General features: G+C 35.1%; 2 protein-coding genes across 7 annotated transcripts; both read left to right on the top strand.

The window, feature by feature from the left end:
- Positions 1–109: 109 nt before the first annotated feature.
- On the top strand, positions 110–18,858 carry LOC110382647 (transcriptional repressor protein YY1). Of its 6 annotated transcripts, none has more exons than XM_064042550.1 (12): positions 110–410; positions 6,119–6,223; positions 7,113–7,212; positions 7,976–8,105; positions 9,524–9,594; positions 10,219–10,353; positions 11,424–11,525; positions 12,323–12,424; positions 12,874–12,975; positions 13,500–13,620; positions 14,147–14,266; positions 14,742–18,858. In XM_064042550.1, the coding sequence occupies exons 2-12, from the start codon at positions 6,134–6,136 to the stop codon at positions 14,869–14,871; spliced, it is 1,203 nt and encodes a 400-aa protein (XP_063898620.1). In that variant the 5' UTR covers positions 110–410; positions 6,119–6,133; the 3' UTR covers positions 14,872–18,858. The 6 variants fall into 6 exon arrangements, with proteins under 6 accessions (XP_063898620.1, XP_063898622.1, XP_063898621.1 ...); XM_064042552.1 differs by having other exon boundaries at positions 11,439–11,525; XM_064042551.1 differs by having other exon boundaries at positions 9,527–9,594.
- A 784-nt stretch (positions 18,859–19,642) lies between these two features.
- LOC110382644 (2-iminobutanoate/2-iminopropanoate deaminase) lies at positions 19,643–20,119 on the top strand. The gene has a single exon (XM_021343306.3). It carries the CDS (start codon positions 19,643–19,645, stop codon positions 20,117–20,119), a length of 477 nt encoding a protein of 158 aa, XP_021198981.1.
- Positions 20,120–20,218: the final 99 nt, after the last annotated feature.

Here is a 20,218-nt window from a genome sequence, read left to right on the forward strand (position 1 = left end):
ATAATTTTAAGTGCCTTTATTTCGCCCAAATTAAATGAAAAACAACGGCGAGGCTAATTTGATCATGGCAACATTTGACAGAAAAGATTTTTTTTTCTCAGTGACATGAGTGTTGCTTTTCCTTTCTCGGTGGAGTTTGCAAGTACGAGCGGGTGGAGAACGGGCGTCCATTTTGCTTCGCCATATTGAATTTGGTCGGACATCTTTGGACGCCATGTTTAGTCGGACATATTTTATAAACATTTTCGCGTAAATTTGAAATATTTTTGAGCCTAAATATCGAACTTTTTTTCACTGAAAACTGTGGCACTAGTTGTGATAAATATCACGTTGGAAAATTCCGTGCCAACGCATCTATCCATATTTGTCTCCTGGGGGCCGTGGGTGCTTTTGTTACTGGATAAATACAGGTAAATTATTTCTATCGAAAACATAGTACTTTTTGACGTATCGTAACAAGTGTTTTGCATTTTCTATGAAATTACGCGTTTGTCCGATCAATTGAGGGTGACAGAATGAAGGTCATTTTATAAGGTATCGATGTGTGTAGCGTTTGGCGTGGTCATTTTATAATTATCTAAAAAATTGTCGGGTGTCGCGGCCCGGCCGGTCCAGTTGCGCCGCCAGTAGCCTCGCACCTGCCTCAAGAGATAGTTGTTTGACTCCAATGCAGCATAATAAATAGTAATAAAAAAGATTTTCTCAGTGGGAGGCAACGAAATTCTCATTAAAACTTATATCAAACGAGTGACGTTCTCGTTCACACCATTTACGCTAAAATCACGACTGTTTACGTATATCATGATACGTTCTAAAAATAAAACATGAAAAACAAATCAATAGTACTGTATAAATGATAATAAAGTGTTTTATTTACATTCGCAATGTTTTTATCGTTAATCTATGGGTAGAAATTGTTGTTCTCTACTTGTCATCTTATCATGACAAAGGTATGTGTTCATTCTGCCTGATTAAATTCTTGTTTTTATTTAATTTAATTAAAGTTTTTTTTTGTACTGTATGTTTACAGTAAAATCCAATTAAATTAAAACAGAAGAGGTTAATTGAGAGACCTCTTAATAACTGTTCTTTTGATAATTTATGTCTCTCTAATTAAACTGGTTTTACTTTTCTTCTCAAAAATAAAAATAGAATAGAATTATTGTGTTATATAAAGCTTGGTAGCAATGAACATACATTACATATGACTAATCTATTTTGATATCACTTGATTTTCCCACATACTCAAAAATGTACTTACCCATGTTTAAACATAAACTTCCTATATATATAGGACTGATTATAATTATTTATTTACAATCCAATTCCAATGTCACTTTGGTCAAAGTTATACAACATTCCATTTAACAGAATTAAATTAAAATATACCAGAGAAGTTTTATATCAACATAGGTGTTTCCTACGCTATCTTTTGGTTATGAACACTACTTAATATAAACATGTCAAGTTTATGACGTTGTAGTGCATAATCTATGGATCTACTAAACCAATTTTGAAAATATAGGCTACATTTGAACCAGATTTGGGAAAAAGTTCAAAATCATGCGAAACAGCTAAATATGCAATAAATTGAACAATCTAAACCCCCTCTTTGACTCATACTGATGTTTATTTAAAAAAATAGAACAAAAATATTGTCAAAACTGGTCTAGCAATCAGACATACAAAAATGTGTCTATACCTACCTATAACCACGTACTCGTGCATTCAATCAGATCACATGAGAACTATTTCCCATATCCCGAACAGAGCCTATTTTATTAAGATATCTGAGCGCTAATGTTATAATATTTTAAGAAAATTTTTGAATCAAAGACAAGTCTATTCTTCATAATCTTTTACCTTTTCATGTTAACTTTTTGTCATAAAGGCACGCCTCTATAATTGTAGTTATGTTTTTTATTTGATTTGGCACGCAAGTCAATAAAGGTTCGCCATCCCTGCATTACAGTATTATCATTTTACACATTTTGAAAAAAAGTAAAACATTAATGAGTTGGGATTAATATTTCTCAATTTTAATTCATACAAGCTTCTGCCTGCATTACCCTTATGGTGCATTCATGATAACTGACTTGTCGGTGTAGGTAAGCTATGTTACAGTAAAGATACATCAAAAACTGTACAGTAGGTTTTGCATAGAAGTGTGACAAAGCATTTATTCACCCTATAACTATAGTTTCTTATAAGCTTTTGTAGGCCTATTTATAAATGATATTGATTCATTTTATATACAATGGCCCATTAGTCCTTTCCAGTAATCTTAATATTACAGATAATGTAATTAAGGCATAAAATATGTATATGAAATGGTAAATAAATTTCTTCTTCTTTCCCCTGCCCTGTTCCCAAATATTACTTGGGGTCGGCGCAATATGTCATTTTCTTCCATTTTCCCCTGTCACTCGTCATACTGACACTCACTCCCTTCCTATTCATATCATCTTTCAGGCAATCCATCCATCTTTTCTTAGGTCTTCCTCTTCCTCTCCATCCATCTACATTCATACTTAGCACACACTTTGTTGCATGCGTATCATCCCTCCTCATTACATGAAATGGTAAATAAATTAGTAGATAGAAATCAGATTGCTGCAAAAATAATTTGTTGCTTCATACTAATTAGAACAGTTTTTGTCATTTATTATAATTACCAGTAATTAAGACTAATTATAATAAGATTTTGGCCATCAAGAAAAGAAAGTAATACTCCGAGCTTTGGGTAAAACATAGAGACACAAAAACCTACTTGTAACATCTCACATAGCTGTAATTTGACCTATATTGTTAACAAATAAAGCATTCTGATTCTAGCTTAGACATTGACTAGGTCTTATACTTAACAGCCTAAAGCATAGCGGCATTATGGCAAAGGACTTTGCCATCAATCATAGGTCACTCCGCTTGGACACTATAGCCATAACTCACCATGTCCTTTCTGGAGCCCTTTGTGTACCAGGACCAGGGTAACTCCCAAGACATTCCGCCACTTTTAGGATCCCTTTATTTCCTGTCCAATGCCGTGACATAGATGCTACAGCATCAATTTGTAAAGAATTCATGTCGTACTAGCTGTTTCTCCTTTTTTTTTAACGACTTCAAAAATCATCAAATGACCCCTCCCGGTGTGGGTTAGCAGCGGTGAAGGAGTGTCAGACTCTTACTGACTAAAAACTGCTGTTTCTCCTCAGTTTTACCCGCGTCTCGGGGTCCCGAACCGAGATAAAATAAAGCGTGTGGTACTGTGTGATGCAGATTTTCGTAAGAGTTAGAACGAACTCTGATACAAGAACTTGGTCTCGTAGAAATATGAGCTAATGCTAAAACAGGAAATAGTTTCAAAAACAACTATTAAACTTATCTAATGCTTTGGAACAGAATTTTATGATTAGGCAAAAAAAAATGTTAGGTTAGGTTAGGTTAGTAAAGTGTCAGAGTATACATTATATAATATAATATTCTACTTAATTTCCTTGTAATTAACATTAGTATGAATAATTATTATTATAATAAATGCAGTTTGTTTTGATCTGTAAAAATATGCTGCTGCAATTGAACACAACTCTCATAAGTCGATAGATCAGAAGATTAAGCCACGCTTGGCGCGATCAATCTGTGGATGGGTGACCATCTTGTCATGACGAGTTCCTCCGTCATTAGGAAGGCACTTAGGTCTTAAGCTCTAGACAGACAGACTGCATTTCAACTGCAATTTGCAGTTCTATTGCAGTCGTGTCAACTGGATTCAAACTGCTCCCGAACTGCAATTTGCAGTTGGATTGCAGTTGAAATGCAGTCCGTCTGTCTTGAGCCTAAGACCTAAGTGCCTTCCTAATGACGGAGGAACTCGTCAATTGTTATGGGTAGTCAGAAGCTGTAAAGCCTGACAACCAGTGTTACCAAATGGTATCGGGTTACCTAAGTTACTGGTGAGAGGTCATGAGTGGTACTCGGCTGCATTTAGTTTGAAAATGGCTATCCTTTTTTAATCTTACAATAGTTACCCCACACCATATCACAAACATTCACGCCTAAGCCAAAGGACAATGGGCGATTCCGGTCCAAATATCCACCACGAACGAGACCTATATGGCTAGATAGCCCGTTAAATATAGAACATTTTTTGTTAGGAAAGTAAAAAAAAATATAATGCCAGAAAAAAGTTATAGCAAAATCAAATAAAACATTTTATAGATTTAATCAATTTCATTTTTTCAATTACTTTTCGTGATGTTCGATTTTCGTACTTTCTGTGACTTCTGACAAAATAGAATGGTTCATATGAGAGAGAAGACACCACCAGTTACATCGAACTTTCTTAGATCCAGGCACCGCTGAGTATATTCAAGCACTTCTGGTGCCTCAATTGGTTAGTGATTCGTACATCCATCGGGCAAAAACTGGGTTGGTTATATGCAAATGAGTCTTACTCATCTTAGTTTTAGATAAAGTTCGGAAATGGAAGTGGAATAAAATAAAAAATAATAATGATAACATACAAAAAGTACCGAAAATTAAGAATACATTTTTGGCTATAACTTTTTTTTGGCATTGTTTTTTTTTTACTTTCTTAGTAAAAGTTGCTCTAAATTAAGTGGACTATTTAATTATATAGGTCTCGTTCGTGGTGGACATTTGGACCAAACTTCATACATTCTTGCCCAATCTCCTTTATTTGGGAACTATATTTTTTGTCACCAAAATTTATATTTGTCATCAAGTTGTATCACCTAATAAATAGATCTATCGCCACGAAATATTTTCGTTCTCAGATAAACAAAGAGTGTTCCCATGTATGAATTACCAAATTATTGTTAATATAATGTGTAAAATATGAGATGGATTACCAATAAAATTGAAGTGCATTACATGAATATAAACTTCGTTCTTATAATAATAGTTTTATTACTTAAATAATAGCTTGGTGCTCAGAATGGTAGATCTGTCACCAAATAAATCGATTAATCGATCCCTGACTGCGACTCCTTTTTATTTGTTATTTTGTCACCAATACAGTAGTTACATTTTATTTCGTTCAGTTATGAAAATCATGTATTCGTTACCAATTTAATACATCAGTTTATAATTTTAATGAAAATATGTTCAAAGGGAAGAGCAAGGGAAGGGAGACAAATTGGCGCGTTTCGGGCCTCAAAGAATGGGTTGTAGGTTGGTTGTACGATGCGCGGCGCGGGCACCGAGATGCAAGATTACGTTCATTGTTGTGGGTGCATTTTATTAGCCCCCCACCGGAAGCAAAAAATTTTCTTATCGGCCAGAAAAGAAAAAGGGGGCGCCCTTCAAAATCCAAACCAGCGCTGATTATTCAGTGATTAATATTTTTAACAATACATATTGATTATTTTGACTTTAATTAAGTGTTTTATTTACTATTCAGCTAGAAATTTAATTTAAATATATTTATACTACCTGTGGAAATTAAGACCCTTGGGGGAGGCACATGGCCAGTTAGTAGTAGGCTCTTTTGGTTCAAAGGATGAAGACGACTACCCTACATTTTTAGACCTTCATGAAATTTTCTAGTGAAATAATATATGATTTATTGGTGATCTCTTTAAATTAGTTTGCTTAAATACTATTAGGACAAACCTATTATAATACATACAAAACCATTTATTTGGTACTTGACCCCATATCTCCATGATTTTCGGTAATTTATAGTGGAATTGATTTTATACTGTTTGGTGATACATTTTGGTGACAAATCTACTATTTTGAGGGCAAACCCTATTATTTAAGAAACACAAAATGAATTAAATTGGTGACAGCTTAAATCATACCCAATTTATTTGTCCTAATTCATGTTGTTGATGATGAGAAATAAATAACAATTGATTAGTTGATTTCTGCTTAAGGGTTTTTGAAAATATGTCCATATTTTTAATACTAGGTACTCCTTTGCTCCTTGTAAAGACCTGTTACTGAGCTACATCCGGTTAGACTGGAAGCCGACCCCAACATAGTTGGGGAAAAGGCTCAGAGGATGATGATGATTTTTAATACTACTTTTCTCGACCACTACTAAGATTTCTTCAAGTAGAAGTTTTACCTACAAAGTAAAACCTCTTTGTTTCAGTGAACAACTAACAAGATGATGAACCAGGAGATAATGTGTGAAGTGGAGATAGGCACACATGGCTCCATGGTGGAAATCGAAGGAGACGATCAGGTGGGAGTTAAGGTATGACTTGCACTTCTTTATTAAATAAAGAATTTAAATAGATTTGCATAATTGTTGGATCAAAATTAACAAGTTTACCCGCCACCTGCACCGTTGCATTTATAAGGCTTACCAACTAAGATACATAAAGACAATCTCAAAAATGTGAAAAACAACAGTTAGTGTATTAAAGGTAGGCTCAACGATATTTTTATTTAGACTGTTCAAGTAATAGGATAATTAAGGAACATTAGGAGGAATTAAAAAAGGAAGAAATAATGCAATACATAATACCGATGACTAGCTGTTTCCCGGGATTTCACCCACGTCCCGGGGAACTTCTTCCCCTACCCATATATAATATTGCTTATATTACCCGGGAAGCCGCCATCTTGCCAACAAACAAAGTATATTACGGGGAAAGAACTATAAAATATTTAGTGCCTAGATTATGTAATAAGTATGAAGAACTGAGGGAAGATAAAAAAATAAAATGCAAATTAACATTAAAAAGAAAAATTAAAAGGAAAGGGAATAAATAGTGTATAAATATAAATATTAAGTTATATACTATAATAGATAAAACATAGTAATACATAAGGGAGTGTGTATGTAAATGGATATTTATTTAGTATTCTTAGACATTCTACATGTAAGTAATTATGTTAATGAGCGAAACGCCTGCAAACTGCTGCAGCAGTTTGGCGATTATTAGTTATAGAAACTGAATTGTGGAATGGAATAAAAAAAAAAAAAAAATACAACACATTATATACTTTACAATATCAGTAAATATTCGTTTTCCTTTGAAATGCCAATCGGACTGTTATAACATTAGTAAAATAGTGCCTTAGAGCAGATTCCAATAACCAAAAATATAAGTCTCAAGGTAATATTCCTATACTTCCAGTATGAAGAGATAGAAGCCGGTCAGTATGAGGAGTATATCACAGATGACCAGTATGAAGAAGTGGAGGAACAGGTCATTGGCATGCAGCATCTCGAAGAAGGTGAGGTTTTCATTCATTCTTAAAAAAAATATGCAGGTAGAGTCCGCGCCACGACTCAAGTCATCATCCTCCGAGCCTTTTCCCAACTATGTCGGGGTCGGCTTCTAGTCTAACCGGATGTAGCTGAGTACCAGTGCTTTACAAGAAGCGACTGCCTATCTGACCTCTTCAACCCACACCACGACTCAAGTCTAGCAGAAAAGATGGTGGATAAAAATAACTTTTCTATGTAATTTTCCAAAGGCGTCTTTGGTAGTCGTTACGGGTAACTGGGATTAAGAGGTTCAGATAGGCAGTCGCTCCTTGTAACGCTCAACTGCATGCAGTTTGACTGGAGGACCTCAACATAGTTCTGAAAAAGGCTCGGGAGATGATGTAATTTTAGGACTTTAGTCGTGGCGCGGACGCAATGATATTTTTTTGTTTAGTAGCTACTATGAAGAATGTTGGACATTCATTGGCTATGATTTAAGTTATTTTATAAAATTTTGCGCTTTTTTGTAACAAACGGATTTGCTATTTGCATGTTTTATTTATTTAATAGTTTTATGATTGATTTATCATCATCAAAGTTAATCATACATTTGAAATGTATTTTATGTAGACCGTCTCTCACATCATCCATCTATTTATTTTTTCATCATTTTTCATGATATTTTTTAAAGCAACCTGCCTCATGCATAAGACTTCATTCATTTCATTCACTCACTCATATATCATTCATTCACAATACTGTCATTATCCATGTCGGCTTGGCTGACAGACTATTTTAAAATTTCAGTGGGCAGTGAAGAGGTGATTCTGCCCGGGATTTCAGGAGAAGAGGTACTGAATGCCAGCCCTGAAACACATTATGATCCGTTATATCCGGCTCCTGCGACTACTAGTACCAGGTAATATTATTTATAACTATTTTTATATATTTTTCCTCTATCACAACTATAATATGGGCTACTGTCTAGTAAGCAATACATCAAAAATTCTACGAAAAACCATAGATAGATAAAATATTGGGAACTGCCGTTAGCCATGTACTAAATTAGGAAACATGAGGGCCTGTTGGGTATGGCGTCGTCCTAATTGGCAGCGATCGCGCGATGGCGCGATGCGTTCTCGTCGTGCGATGAGTTCAAACATACAGATTTCATCAGAGTGTCCTATTTGAACCTCGCAAGTAATCGTGCGAGCACATGAAATGCTTAATATTGATCGTGCGATGCGTTTGATCGTGCGACCATGTAATCAAAGCAACAGATCTCTTTTGAGTGTCCTAATTGGTTATATACGTACGCGATGCGTCGACGCGCGAGGGGCGCGGGACGAAAGGGGCAAGGGCCAACACCAGTGACACACAGTAGGTACTCGGCTCGCTCGCGGCCGGACGCCATTTTTTGTGTTTTCATTCTTCGTGTAAAGCGTTTGGCTATTCTGTTACACACAAGATGACATTCGAAGAAGATTTAATTAACCAAGTAGGTACGTTTACATCCTATTGTTTGGAATAAACAGAGTGAGGACTATAAAAACAGGTTGAAAAGTGAAAGAGCATGGGATATAATTGCGAGGAAAGTAAATCTTAAAGCAATATTGCCCGACAGCAAAAACTGTGCAACTCTATAAAGAGCCATCGTGAAAGTGGCGTAAACACGACGGAGCGACGGCATCGCATGATAGACATCGCGCGATCTATTAGGACACCTGTTAGGTCATCGTGCGACCACTTTGATCGTGCGATGAAAAACGCATCGCGCCATCGCGCGATCGCTGCCAATTAGGACGACGCCTATGTGTGTAGTCAACCCCAAAGGTCAATGAACACATCGAAATTCCAAAACTGTTAAGCAATTGAGAATTCAAAATTGACTTTAGAACTTGAAATCAAAAAGTTGCTGAACAAAAATAATTCAGATGTAATGTTATCAGAATTATTTAACGGATTTTATTATTTTTGCCTACTGAAGAAATACTTTTGCACTATTCTTGAGATTTTTTCTTAGAAGCAGAAAAGAGCGCATATTTGCGCTAGGGCTAAGTATGTGAAGTAGTATAAATATGATGTCAAATATCAGATTTCTTGCGCTCTTGTACAGACTAGATCATCAACCTACCTCAATCTGTCAAATTTCTTCAATACATTCAATATATCTATTTTCTACCTTACCACAATAGTGGAAGGTTAATGTTCGATTGGTAATATTGACCTGCTGGCGTTTGTACCTTTTGCCAGAAACCAGTTGGTTATATTATCAACTATTTACTACTATATTATCTACTACAATAAGGCTCGATAAAATACCTACGTTTGTTTCAGAAGAGGTCGCGGCAGGCCCCGTTCCAACGCGAATAACAGCTCAAATAATATACAGCATTTGATGCCCATTGGTAAGTTATTATTATTAAATTTTATTTTGCTAGATATTTCACACTTTCACCCTTGTCCTGTAGAAATTCGTATCCGTACCCTGATACAGTATAAGCCAATGTTGCACAGATATAGCCTAGCTTTCCAACAGATAACAAACCTTTCAATTAAATCGGTTCAGTAGTTTCGGAGCCTATAGATTACAAAAAAATAAATAATTATATGTTGTTGTAATAATAGGTACCAAGTCAAATCCCGTTTCGGAAAGCACGATATATTACTGGGCCCCGGACTATAATTTCAATATTTCTGTCAATCTCTACGGGTTGTCAGCAGTCAGTAAGTCTGAGGGTTAAGGGTATTTAGACGTCCGGTGTCTGTATAACTGGCTTGAGGAGGTCAGACAGGCAGTCACTCAGCGTAGCACACTGGTACTCAGCTGCATATAGGTACAGCCAAACCCAATATAGTTATGAAAAGGCTAAGCAGATGCTATGTCAAGTATTTTCCTAGCCTTTACAACAAAGAATTTCCCATACGAAGAAGCCGACCCCAACTTAGTTGGTTGGGAAAAGGTTCGGAAGATGATGATGATGATACGACAAAGAATTTCCCCTTCATAATATTATTTCTTTTCTAACTAGGCGAAGTCCCAGTGAGCTTGATGGACGGCGTTGCCGGCCGCGGGCCGGCGCGGCGCTGGGAGCAGAAGCAGGTGCAGATCAAGACCATGGAGGGGGAGTTCTCTGTCACCATGTGGGCCACCGGAGAAGATGATGGTGAGGAACCACATACTGCTGTTGTATACTATTAGAAAGAAAGAAAAAAAAAAAATTATTGCGCAAAAATAGACGCATACACACACTTTAAATTAGACACATTATACAGAAATAATAATAGAAGGGAAAAATATGCGTCTTAACGCGCAATACGCAATACTATCAACTCTTTTCTTCCTCCTGCCCTGTTCCTAATTTCATTTGGAATAGGGCTGGAGGAAGTTTATGTATACTATAAACGAAAGACATTTATTAAAATAAAACTACTTTTACGGATTTTATTATGGTTATATTAATATTATTTAATTGGCCCCAAGTTGTATAATCAGCAACAAAAGTCCGTGAACACAAACTGATTTTGATCTGACTGTAATTTTCACATTTTCGTCTCCAATATTGATATATCGCACGCATACAAAATAAAAAATCATTTATTCAAACTTGGCTGCAAGGCAGCACTTTTTGAACGTCAGGAGTTTACAAAAGACTGCCCCCAAAACGCCCACCCTTCACCACTTCCTATGTGTTTTTGCTGGGAAGAAGAAGTGGCGCAACAAACTCCCCAGCAACACATGTCTGTCTGTCGGTTAGAAGATATACACACATAATATATTTACATGATATACATATCGGGTGTGTCGTTCACAATCACATTAAATCATATCGCATATACTTTATGATATTCTATGGCGAATTGTAAAAACAAGTGTCATTTTTCGTTTTTATAATTTACAACATCATGAGTAAAGCATAGATAAAGTTAGGAGTATCGTATGTTTTGATCAGTTGACAGCTGTCAGTTTTCAAGGGAGAATTTCAGTTGTTTGTAATGAATGACTTTTATATGGTGTTCTAATTTTTGCACATTTTTATTCCATTTACTTTGTTTGAAAAAAACATTTTTTTATTTTTACGTATTTTTCTTTTATCTTTGTGTTAATCGACATATATTAACCAGTATATTAACGCATTTCATTTAATGTGATTATGAACGACACACCCGATATATGTTGAGATACATTTACATACGTAATATGAAAATGACATGCTATATTGACAAATCAATGAAGGTGTATTGCTCACAGATGACGGATCCAACCCAGAACCGGATCCGGACTACACGGAGTACATGACCGGCAAGAAGAGTATTCTCGGCGCTGAGACTATGCCTGGTAAGAACATACATTATTTATTTATTTAACAGCTTATGTATATGTCACCGGAAAATAACAAGACATACTTATGTTAAATAGTACATTTTATAGTTACCGGCACGGATATTGAGCTCTCGGCGGAAGAGTGGGGATCGCTTTGCGCACTATACACATAAGGCAATAAACCAATAAATCGCTTCTGCGCAGGTGAAGGTCATGGCTCAATATCCGTGCCGATAACTATAAATGCCATTTATTATTTTCCGAGAGTTGATCAACTACCTAGAAAATTGATCTATAGAGAGTCTTGTTACTATCCGGTGACATATACAGTTTATGAGACAAAAAGTAGAACAATTAAGTAATTCAAGTCAATTACAAACAAAACTTGTATTTATGGTGTCCAGGGGCTTAATTCTGCAAATTTTATTGAAGCGACATACGATTAATATCCAACTGAGATTCAATCACGACTCTATTACGAAGCATGTGTGGCATTCCGCAATATGTTATTATCCTTTTCTGTGGATTTGCTTGGACTACGGTGCACTTACTATTCCTTCAATCTCATAGCGCGATGGGACGACAATCCGACACGACATGAAAGACAAAATAACTAATTAAAAACGGCTGAAAACCTTCAAAAAATAATATTTGACTTTTATCATCATAATCTGCCTAGCCCTTTAGTTGATTTCGCCCACGTTCCGTGATAATTACTTAGTGCACACTGATCAATAGCCTTCTTTTAATCATTATTTTTTCCAAACCTACAAATCTTTATAATGTTAATGTATAATTATTTATGATTTCAGGATTAGATTTATCAGATCCCAAGCAGTTGGCGGAATTCGCGCGACCAGGTCACAAGATAAGACTAAAGAAACCTATGCCCGAGTCTTCAGATAGAACCATAGGTAAGTACATGTATAATTTATATTACTAATCTGCGATTTCACGTCCGTTTAGAAGAAGGATCTTCCCGTACCTGGATAAAAAATTAAAATGTCTAATTAGCTTTTGCCCCTGGTTTTACCCGCGTTTCTAGGGAACTATTTTGCTTACACATATTAAGTATACACTTATACCTGTGTGATATTACCGTCAAGTTTCATCACAATCAATTCCTGAGGAAACTTCCACGCACCCAACAAAAACCACAACAGCTTTAGTAAGTGATTTGTAAGCTTCAAAGTTTCTATTTTGTTGTTTATACGTTATTTTTATTTGACTCTGGGTTTTTGGGTATCATCCTTTTCAAAAATTTTCAGTGTTAGGGCAATTTCACAGATTATATTCCCATATCTTTAGGCTAACCAACCAAAATATATTTTTAAATAAATAATGTTTGTGTATATGTTCGCAGCGTGTCCACACAAAGGCTGCACGAAGATGTTCCGCGACAACTCGGCGATGCGGAAACATCTGCACACGCACGGACCACGGGTGCACGTCTGTGCTGAATGCGGTATGTTTACTATACTTGCTAGTAAAGTAATAATATCATCTGCCTAGCCTTTTCCCAACTATGTTGGGGTCGGCTTCCAGTCTAGAGAACAGTATGCCACAAGGAACGACTATGTATCCCAACCCATAACCGTAACCCATTTACCTGGGCAATATGATACCTCTTGGTAAGACTGGTTGTGAGACTTTCTGGTTTCTGACTACCCGTAATGACTGCCAAAGTTGTTCAAATGACTGCCGGGACCCACCAGTCCATAGATAGTGTCTTTAGAAACAGCGGACACGATATATCTTCAGCCCGCGGTTTCACTCACGATGACTACTTCCCGTAGACAAAATCGGTAAATAAGTAATGGTAACAAAAGCCTACATCCTTCTCCCGGGTCTAAGCTACTTCCCATCTAATTTTCAGTTTAATTGGTCCAGTTATTTACGCGTGATGGCCTCACCAAGACATATAGGAAATAAGTTTTATATATGAAGATTATAATTCACCTTTATAATATGAATACAATATTATTTCAGGCAAAGCGTTCGTGGAGAGTTCTAAACTGAAACGCCATCAGCTAGTTCACACCGGCGAGAAACCTTTTCAGTGCACCTTCGAAGGATGCGGGAAGCGATTCTCCTTAGATTTTAACTTAAGGTAAGTATTGTCACTTCAATGTTAAGGTATAGTTGTGTCGGATACCAGTTTTTTCAGTCTTATTGCTAGAGATAAATTATTATATGTAATGTGTATGTATTAATTATTGAAATGTTGAATGACAGATATTTATTACTTACTGTCCTAGGGGAACATCTCATACTCGGACGAAATATAGCCTATATTGCTTGGGGATAGTGTAACTTCACAACAGTGAAATTATTGCTTTTTATTACATTTTTATAGATAGGAGTATAGGTGTAATGCGAGGCCTTTGCCATGCAGTGGGACAGTTCAGGCGAAGATAGAAGTATAAGTAATACTGCCAAGTTTCATCAAAATCCATTACTTAGTTTTTGTGTTGAAGAGGAACAAATATCCATCCATCCACATACAAACTTAAACTTTATAATATTATTAGGATCTTTAATTTGTTTTTTTTTTTTTGTTGCCTTCCTTAAGGTACATTTATTACCCAACAAATTAGGTATGACAAATATTTAAATATCTATATAATGTGTTCCAGGACGCACGTCCGTATCCACACGGGCGACCGGCCGTACGTGTGTCCGTTCGACGGCTGCAACAAGAAGTTCGCGCAGAGCACCAACCTCAAGTCGCATATACTCACCCATGCTAAGGCCAAGTACGTATATTTTATTATATGTTTCACTTACTAACTACTACCCGCGGTTTCACCCGTGTCGCGGCTTCTTGTACCGGGTTTGCCAGGAACAGTATCCTGTCTTATTATGTCTGTTTCCTAGTTCTAAGCTACCAATTTTCAGCTAAATCGGTTTAACTATTCTCAACTATCTTCGTTATCTCCAATAGAGTTACTAACATGACTTTCTTTTTATTAAAAATAGATTTTGTTTAAAACTTGCGATTGCACCCGCGTCCCAAGGGAACTATTTTCCACGCTCGGATGGGAATAAAAAGTCCAAATGTCATGTCTGTCTCTTGGTTCTAATCTACCTCCCGCAAATTGTAAGCCAAATCATTTTTTCTTGCTTGAATTATAAAAAGTGTATCTTACATGAATTTATTCGAATAAAAACTGTTACAATTCATATTTACTTGAAACAAAATAAAATTCATAAAATAATATAATTTTTCAGATCAAGAAATTCCCTATCCCGTAACGGTGGCAATTCATACGAATCAGCGAGAACCACACCACAATACGTCCAACTTGAAATGTCACCCGACGACTCTAACCCACAACTAATATTCTACACGCACGAGTGAAGCAAGACAAGACTCTTGAACCAAGCAAGACTCTTGAACCAAGCAAGACTCTTGAATCAAGCAAGACTCGTGAACTGTGACGCAAGAATCGCTCAAAAGTGATAAAAGTGATGCTTAAATGTAAAAAACAGTGTTTCTAAGTGATTTAAACAGACACTAGTTAAAGTGCTGTGTTAGATATGAAGCAAGAAATTTGAATAAAGCAAGACTGTTGAACAGACTTGTTCGTGATCAAGTGTACGTATATTATGTTCTTTTTTTTTCTATTTTAGAAACTGCTTTGGAGTAAACCAAAGGTATTTTATGTTAAATATTAATTTTTAGTTTGGCAACACTTGTTTTTAAAGTTGTTTACTAACAAAATTAATTAGCAGCACCTTCTTTTTAAGTTTTGCACTATTTGCTACTTTTTAAAATGAAGTAAATTTTCTGTATATGGTCACAGCTGAGAATGTTGATTATTGTAAAGTATACATATCAAAGAAATTTAAAAATTAAAATAAGACTAATTTTGGATCAATTAAAGAAATAAATCTCTAGCATTTTCTGTAAATTTTATGTTTCTCTATTACGTAAATACGACAAAAAATTTTGTGATGATTTTCCTGTTAAGCTGTTTAACTAGCTATTTTATGATGCAAGAATGAAACTATAGTGTTGGGTTATAGTTATTTTGAAATATGAAACAAGAATTTTGAAAAAGCTCTGTAATCTGACGCCCATCCTCCGAGCCTTTTTCCCAAACTACGTTAGGGTCGGCTTCCAGTCTAACCGGATGTAGCTGAGTACCAGTGCTTTACAAGGAGCGACTGCCCTATCTGACGCCCAATGTAATATAATTAAAAAAAAAGAAAAATTCTAAGCTGTGACTAGAAAACTGCATTGAAGAACAATAATATTAAACATTCACATGGTCTTACTGCAAAAACTTAAACATGTGTCAAACACTTGTCTAAAAAAAGTATGGCTGCAAAATGGACCTTATTTCAACGTCATAATTTCATCATAAATTTTTTTAGAAAAGTGTTAAACTGATGTTTAGTTTTTGTGGCAAGACGGATTATTTCTATCTTTATTTTATTCTAATGACTTGGCGTGAAAAGTTAATCGCGAATATAATATCTCTTTTTAAGAAAATCCTCCTTTTTTATTAAAAACAATATACATATATATAGTTTGACCAGTAATTAGTGACCTATACTTGAAAACGTGATTCTACTCACAAGAATCGGTCACAAATTATCTGTCATCCTAAATATTTAAAAAGAGGTTTTTCCAAAATAGAGATGTCAATTTGTAAATTTTGTACCATATAAATGCCAAAAAATAATATTGTAATATAATTTTTAAATTAAATTAGAGGGGAGTTCATATGTTAGTATATTATGATACTTTAATTACTTAATGAAAAATACATATATCGGGTGTGTCGTTCATTATCACATTAAATGAAATGCGTTAATATACTGGTTAATTTATGTCGATTAACATAAAGATAAAAGAAAAATACGTAAAAATAAAAAAATGTTTTTTTCAAACAAAGTAAATGGAATAAAAATGTGCAAAAATTAGAACACCATATAAAAGTCAGTCATTACAAACAACTGAAATTCTCCCTTGAAAACTGACAGCTGTCAACTGATCAAAACATACGATACTCCTAACTTTATCTCTGCTCTGCTTTACACATGATGTTGTAAATTATAAAAACGAAAAATGACTCCTGTGGTTAAACCACTGAATGAATCAGGTTATTTTTTTTACAATTCGCCATAGAATATCATAAACTATATGCGATATGATTTAATGTGATTGTGAACGACACACCCGATATAGAAGTCATGTTTCGGTATATCATCATCATCATCATCTGCCTAGCCTTTTCCCAACCATGTTGGGGTTGGATTCCAGTATATACTTATGTATATGACATTTTGATTCTGAACTTCAAATATTCTACAAAGCACTTTATTATTTATTCTCGTAAATGCACTGCTATTTAGATATTTCTATTGAAAATAACATGAAAGTCAAAATGACTAGCGGAGATGTCATAACGCAAAATCTCCTAAGAAAGTAGCGCGACAACATGCGGGTGCGAGGGGGACGAGGAACGTTACTGGCTCCGCCCTTACACGCCTTCTTTTGAACCCGCCCATTTTTTCCAAGCAACCCAATTGCATAAATATATAAAAAATGCAGACATCTAAATTTAGACCTCCTCATTTTAGGAAGCTGGTTATTACATTAAATTATTAATTTAATTTTTTACCATGAAATCACCTATGGTGTGGTATTTTGTCTTATTTATATAAGAAATGTATGTATAATTTACTTATCACAAATAGTTACACAATTTGATTTTATAATTTTCTAAAAACTCTAACCATGCATATGAATTCCCCTACGAATGTATGCACGCAAAAATATTAAATTTTTGGTATATATTTTTGTCAAAATTACCTTTTATTATATCTCATTACAGCAAGATTAGATAATTACATGCTTTTGCTTTCACCAATGTTTTACTATTTTTTGTAAAAATTTGAGTTTTCTTCAAAACAACTGTTGAAAATTTAACATGAAAACTCATTCATTGTATGTGTGAGCTCGGGCTTTTTGATTTATGGCTTAAAAAAAATCGATTTAATATTTTTGCTTGCATACATTAGAGTAATATTATAATTTCATTCTTATAAGTTAAGGAATTAAAAAGTCGACGCTTCCTCTTACAGATTATAAATGTAAGCAGTATTTTTTTTATAATCGGAAGTTAAAAAAAAACGTATTATATTTTTTTCTTGTAATAAAGCCAATACTTGCTGAAATTTCCAGCAACCGGATGAAAAGTGGCCCGTAGCGTCACTTGATAAATGGGCTAAATAACATGGAAAGATTTTTTCAGCAACCGGATGAAAAGTGATCCATAGCCTAACTTGATAAGTGGGCTATGCTATCTAATCTAAAATAGAAAGAATTTTATTAATCCAACCAGTAGTTTCTGAAATAGCGAAACTTTCTAGAAAGCAAACTCTTCAACTTTATAATATTAGCATAGATTCACTATGCATATTTTATACTTGTAAGTTGTTTCCGTAAAAATTACGTAAGTCACTTCTGCAAGAAATGACTTAAGTATTACGTTTACATTTGTGAAATCGTATAAACAAATTACGTGAGTAAAATTTACAAGTATAAAATCAGCCTTACGCTGCCTTGTTAATCCAAAAGACACATTTTCCTTGCAAAATTGACCTTTATTTCAATTAGATTAAAGTTTATTTTACAAATTCAAAATACTGCTTACAACTATTCTCTGTAAATGTCTTGTATATCTAAGATTTTTTAAATAAACGACTGATGTGATTGTATATATACTTATTATTTTCATGATTCTGTAAGTGTATTGCTGTGTTTGACTGAAATAGGTCCTTTTAGATATAATATAGTCGAAATTTTATAAAGTGGCTTACGTTTGAAAAATGTGTAAGCCATTTTTGTGAGAATTAAGTGTAATTTTTCAATTTTGAAGGTGGAATTTTTATTGATTTGAAAATTGTATGTACAGATCAGAGATAGTTTACCTTTAGTTTAAGTGTCTATTCGAATGGATGGCATAGTTAACTGGAGGGAACTAGATTTTGATTTTGTGAAAGATAATTTAGAAAAATCTTAGCTGATACAGGAAAATTAGCTCTTGAATGTGTTAAAATTAGTTAATTATTTAATTTATGGTTTTCACTAGTTACTGATGAAGATCTATCAGGAATCTTATCTGACAGATAGCATTAACTATCAAATAACTAACTTTATCGGTAACCAATGAACTGGGCCTTAATATTCTTATAAAGAAAATACTTTGTTTTTCAACTAATCCAGCTTGAAAATTGTATAGTTACGCGAACAGTCAAATGACAGCAATCACTTGAACGAGTGAGTTGTCCATTGAGATGTGACAAACGAATAAAATGTAAATATTTATATATATTATGTGTTTTATTTACTTTTGTTCCTAAAGTAGTGGAAAATCAAGTTCAGTGTCAATTTTATTGGCTACTTATTGCAAGTTTGCTGCTCTCAACCCGTCAAAATAATATAATTTTCTAGAGCGCTTCCATAAAAGTGAATCTTGCTCAAATACGGGCAGTTTTCAGGGGTCGTTTTTGAGTCGGTAGTAACGTGCATTATCTGTCATTGAATATCCTTGGCAGTGGTTACGTTAAGTCGGAAGCCAGTAAGTCTGACACCAGTCTAACCAAGGGGGTATGGGGTTACCCGGGTAATTGGGTTGAGGAAGTCAGATAGGCAGTCGCTTCTTGTAAAACACTGGTACTCAGCTGGCTGAATCCGTTAAACTGGAAGCCGACCCCAACATGGTTGGGAAAAAGGCTCGAAGGATGATGAGTAGCGCGCATTACCGCGCCAATACGCCCAGTGTGAAAGCGCCATACAATTGTAGGCAAACTACTGATAAAGTGCGCGCATAATTTCTGCTTGCATTGCCAATAGATATCTATAATTTCGAAAAAATCCTCTTTTCCTGAACTCTAAAAAATTTTTGCCAGATTGTCATTGAAGCATACCTACCATAGATGATGGTCTATATTTGACATTCTTCTCTGGAAAATATTCAAAATAATGTTTTTGTAATTTTATATATTTTTTTAATCATTTTTACCTCTAAATAAGTAATTCCCTTGTGGCCTCCCAAACAAATTGCTTATAAGTTCATATTACAATGATTGAAGAAGGAAATTAGAAAGAAGCTAAAATGGAAAATCCAGAAAGCGAAGCGAGTTCAAAAAATCATAAAGTCACCAAAACAATAGTTTCGACTCCGAATTCTTACAAACCCGTTGGACCTTACAGCCAGGCGATTCTAGCCGAAAAAACGCTCTACGTATCTGGGGTTCTAGGCATGGATGCCCAGTCCCAGTTGGTCCCCGGTGGCGCGGAAGGCCAAGCAAGACAGGCTCTTAACAATCTCAAACAAATTCTCGGAGCGGGCGGCGCCACCATAGACTCTGTAGTAAAAACTACCATTCTACTAGCCAAAATGGAAGACTTTCAAGCTGTGAATCAAGTTTATTCAGAGTTTTTTACAAAAGATTGTCCTGCCCGCGCTACCTTTCAGGTGGGTAAGCTGCCTTTAGAAGCAGCCGTGGAAATCGAAGCCATTGCATTGAGTGGTGATCTGACCATCGCTGAAGTAGGACCCTGCCCTTGTGAGCCTTCTAAAGTAAATTAATACCGTCGGACAATTTGGCTGTTGTTATGTAATAAGTGTGGAAGACCTGGCTAATATTTCTGTTGTTTTAAATACAAATTTGATTATAAAATATCTATT

This window comes from Helicoverpa armigera, chromosome 29 (genome assembly GCF_030705265.1).
Source record: "Helicoverpa armigera isolate CAAS_96S chromosome 29, ASM3070526v1, whole genome shotgun sequence".
NCBI lineage: Eukaryota > Metazoa > Arthropoda > Insecta > Lepidoptera > Noctuidae > Helicoverpa > Helicoverpa armigera.

Bases quoted from the DNA above. Each gene is read 5' to 3' on its own strand.
- LOC110382647 (XM_064042550.1), top strand. From the start codon at position 6,134: ATGATGAACCAGGAGATAATGTGTGAAGTGGAGATAGGCACACATGGC. The intron at 10,354-11,423 runs GTGAGGAACCAC...AAATCAATGAAG, and splicing joins GGCCACCGGAGAAGATGATG to GTGTATTGCTCACAGATGAC. The intron at 12,425-12,873 runs GTAAGTACATGT...ATATGTTCGCAG, and splicing joins GTCTTCAGATAGAACCATAG to CGTGTCCACACAAAGGCTGC.
- LOC110382644 (XM_021343306.3), top strand. From the start codon at position 19,643: ATGGAAAATCCAGAAAGCGAAGCGAGTTCAAAAAATCATAAAGTCACC.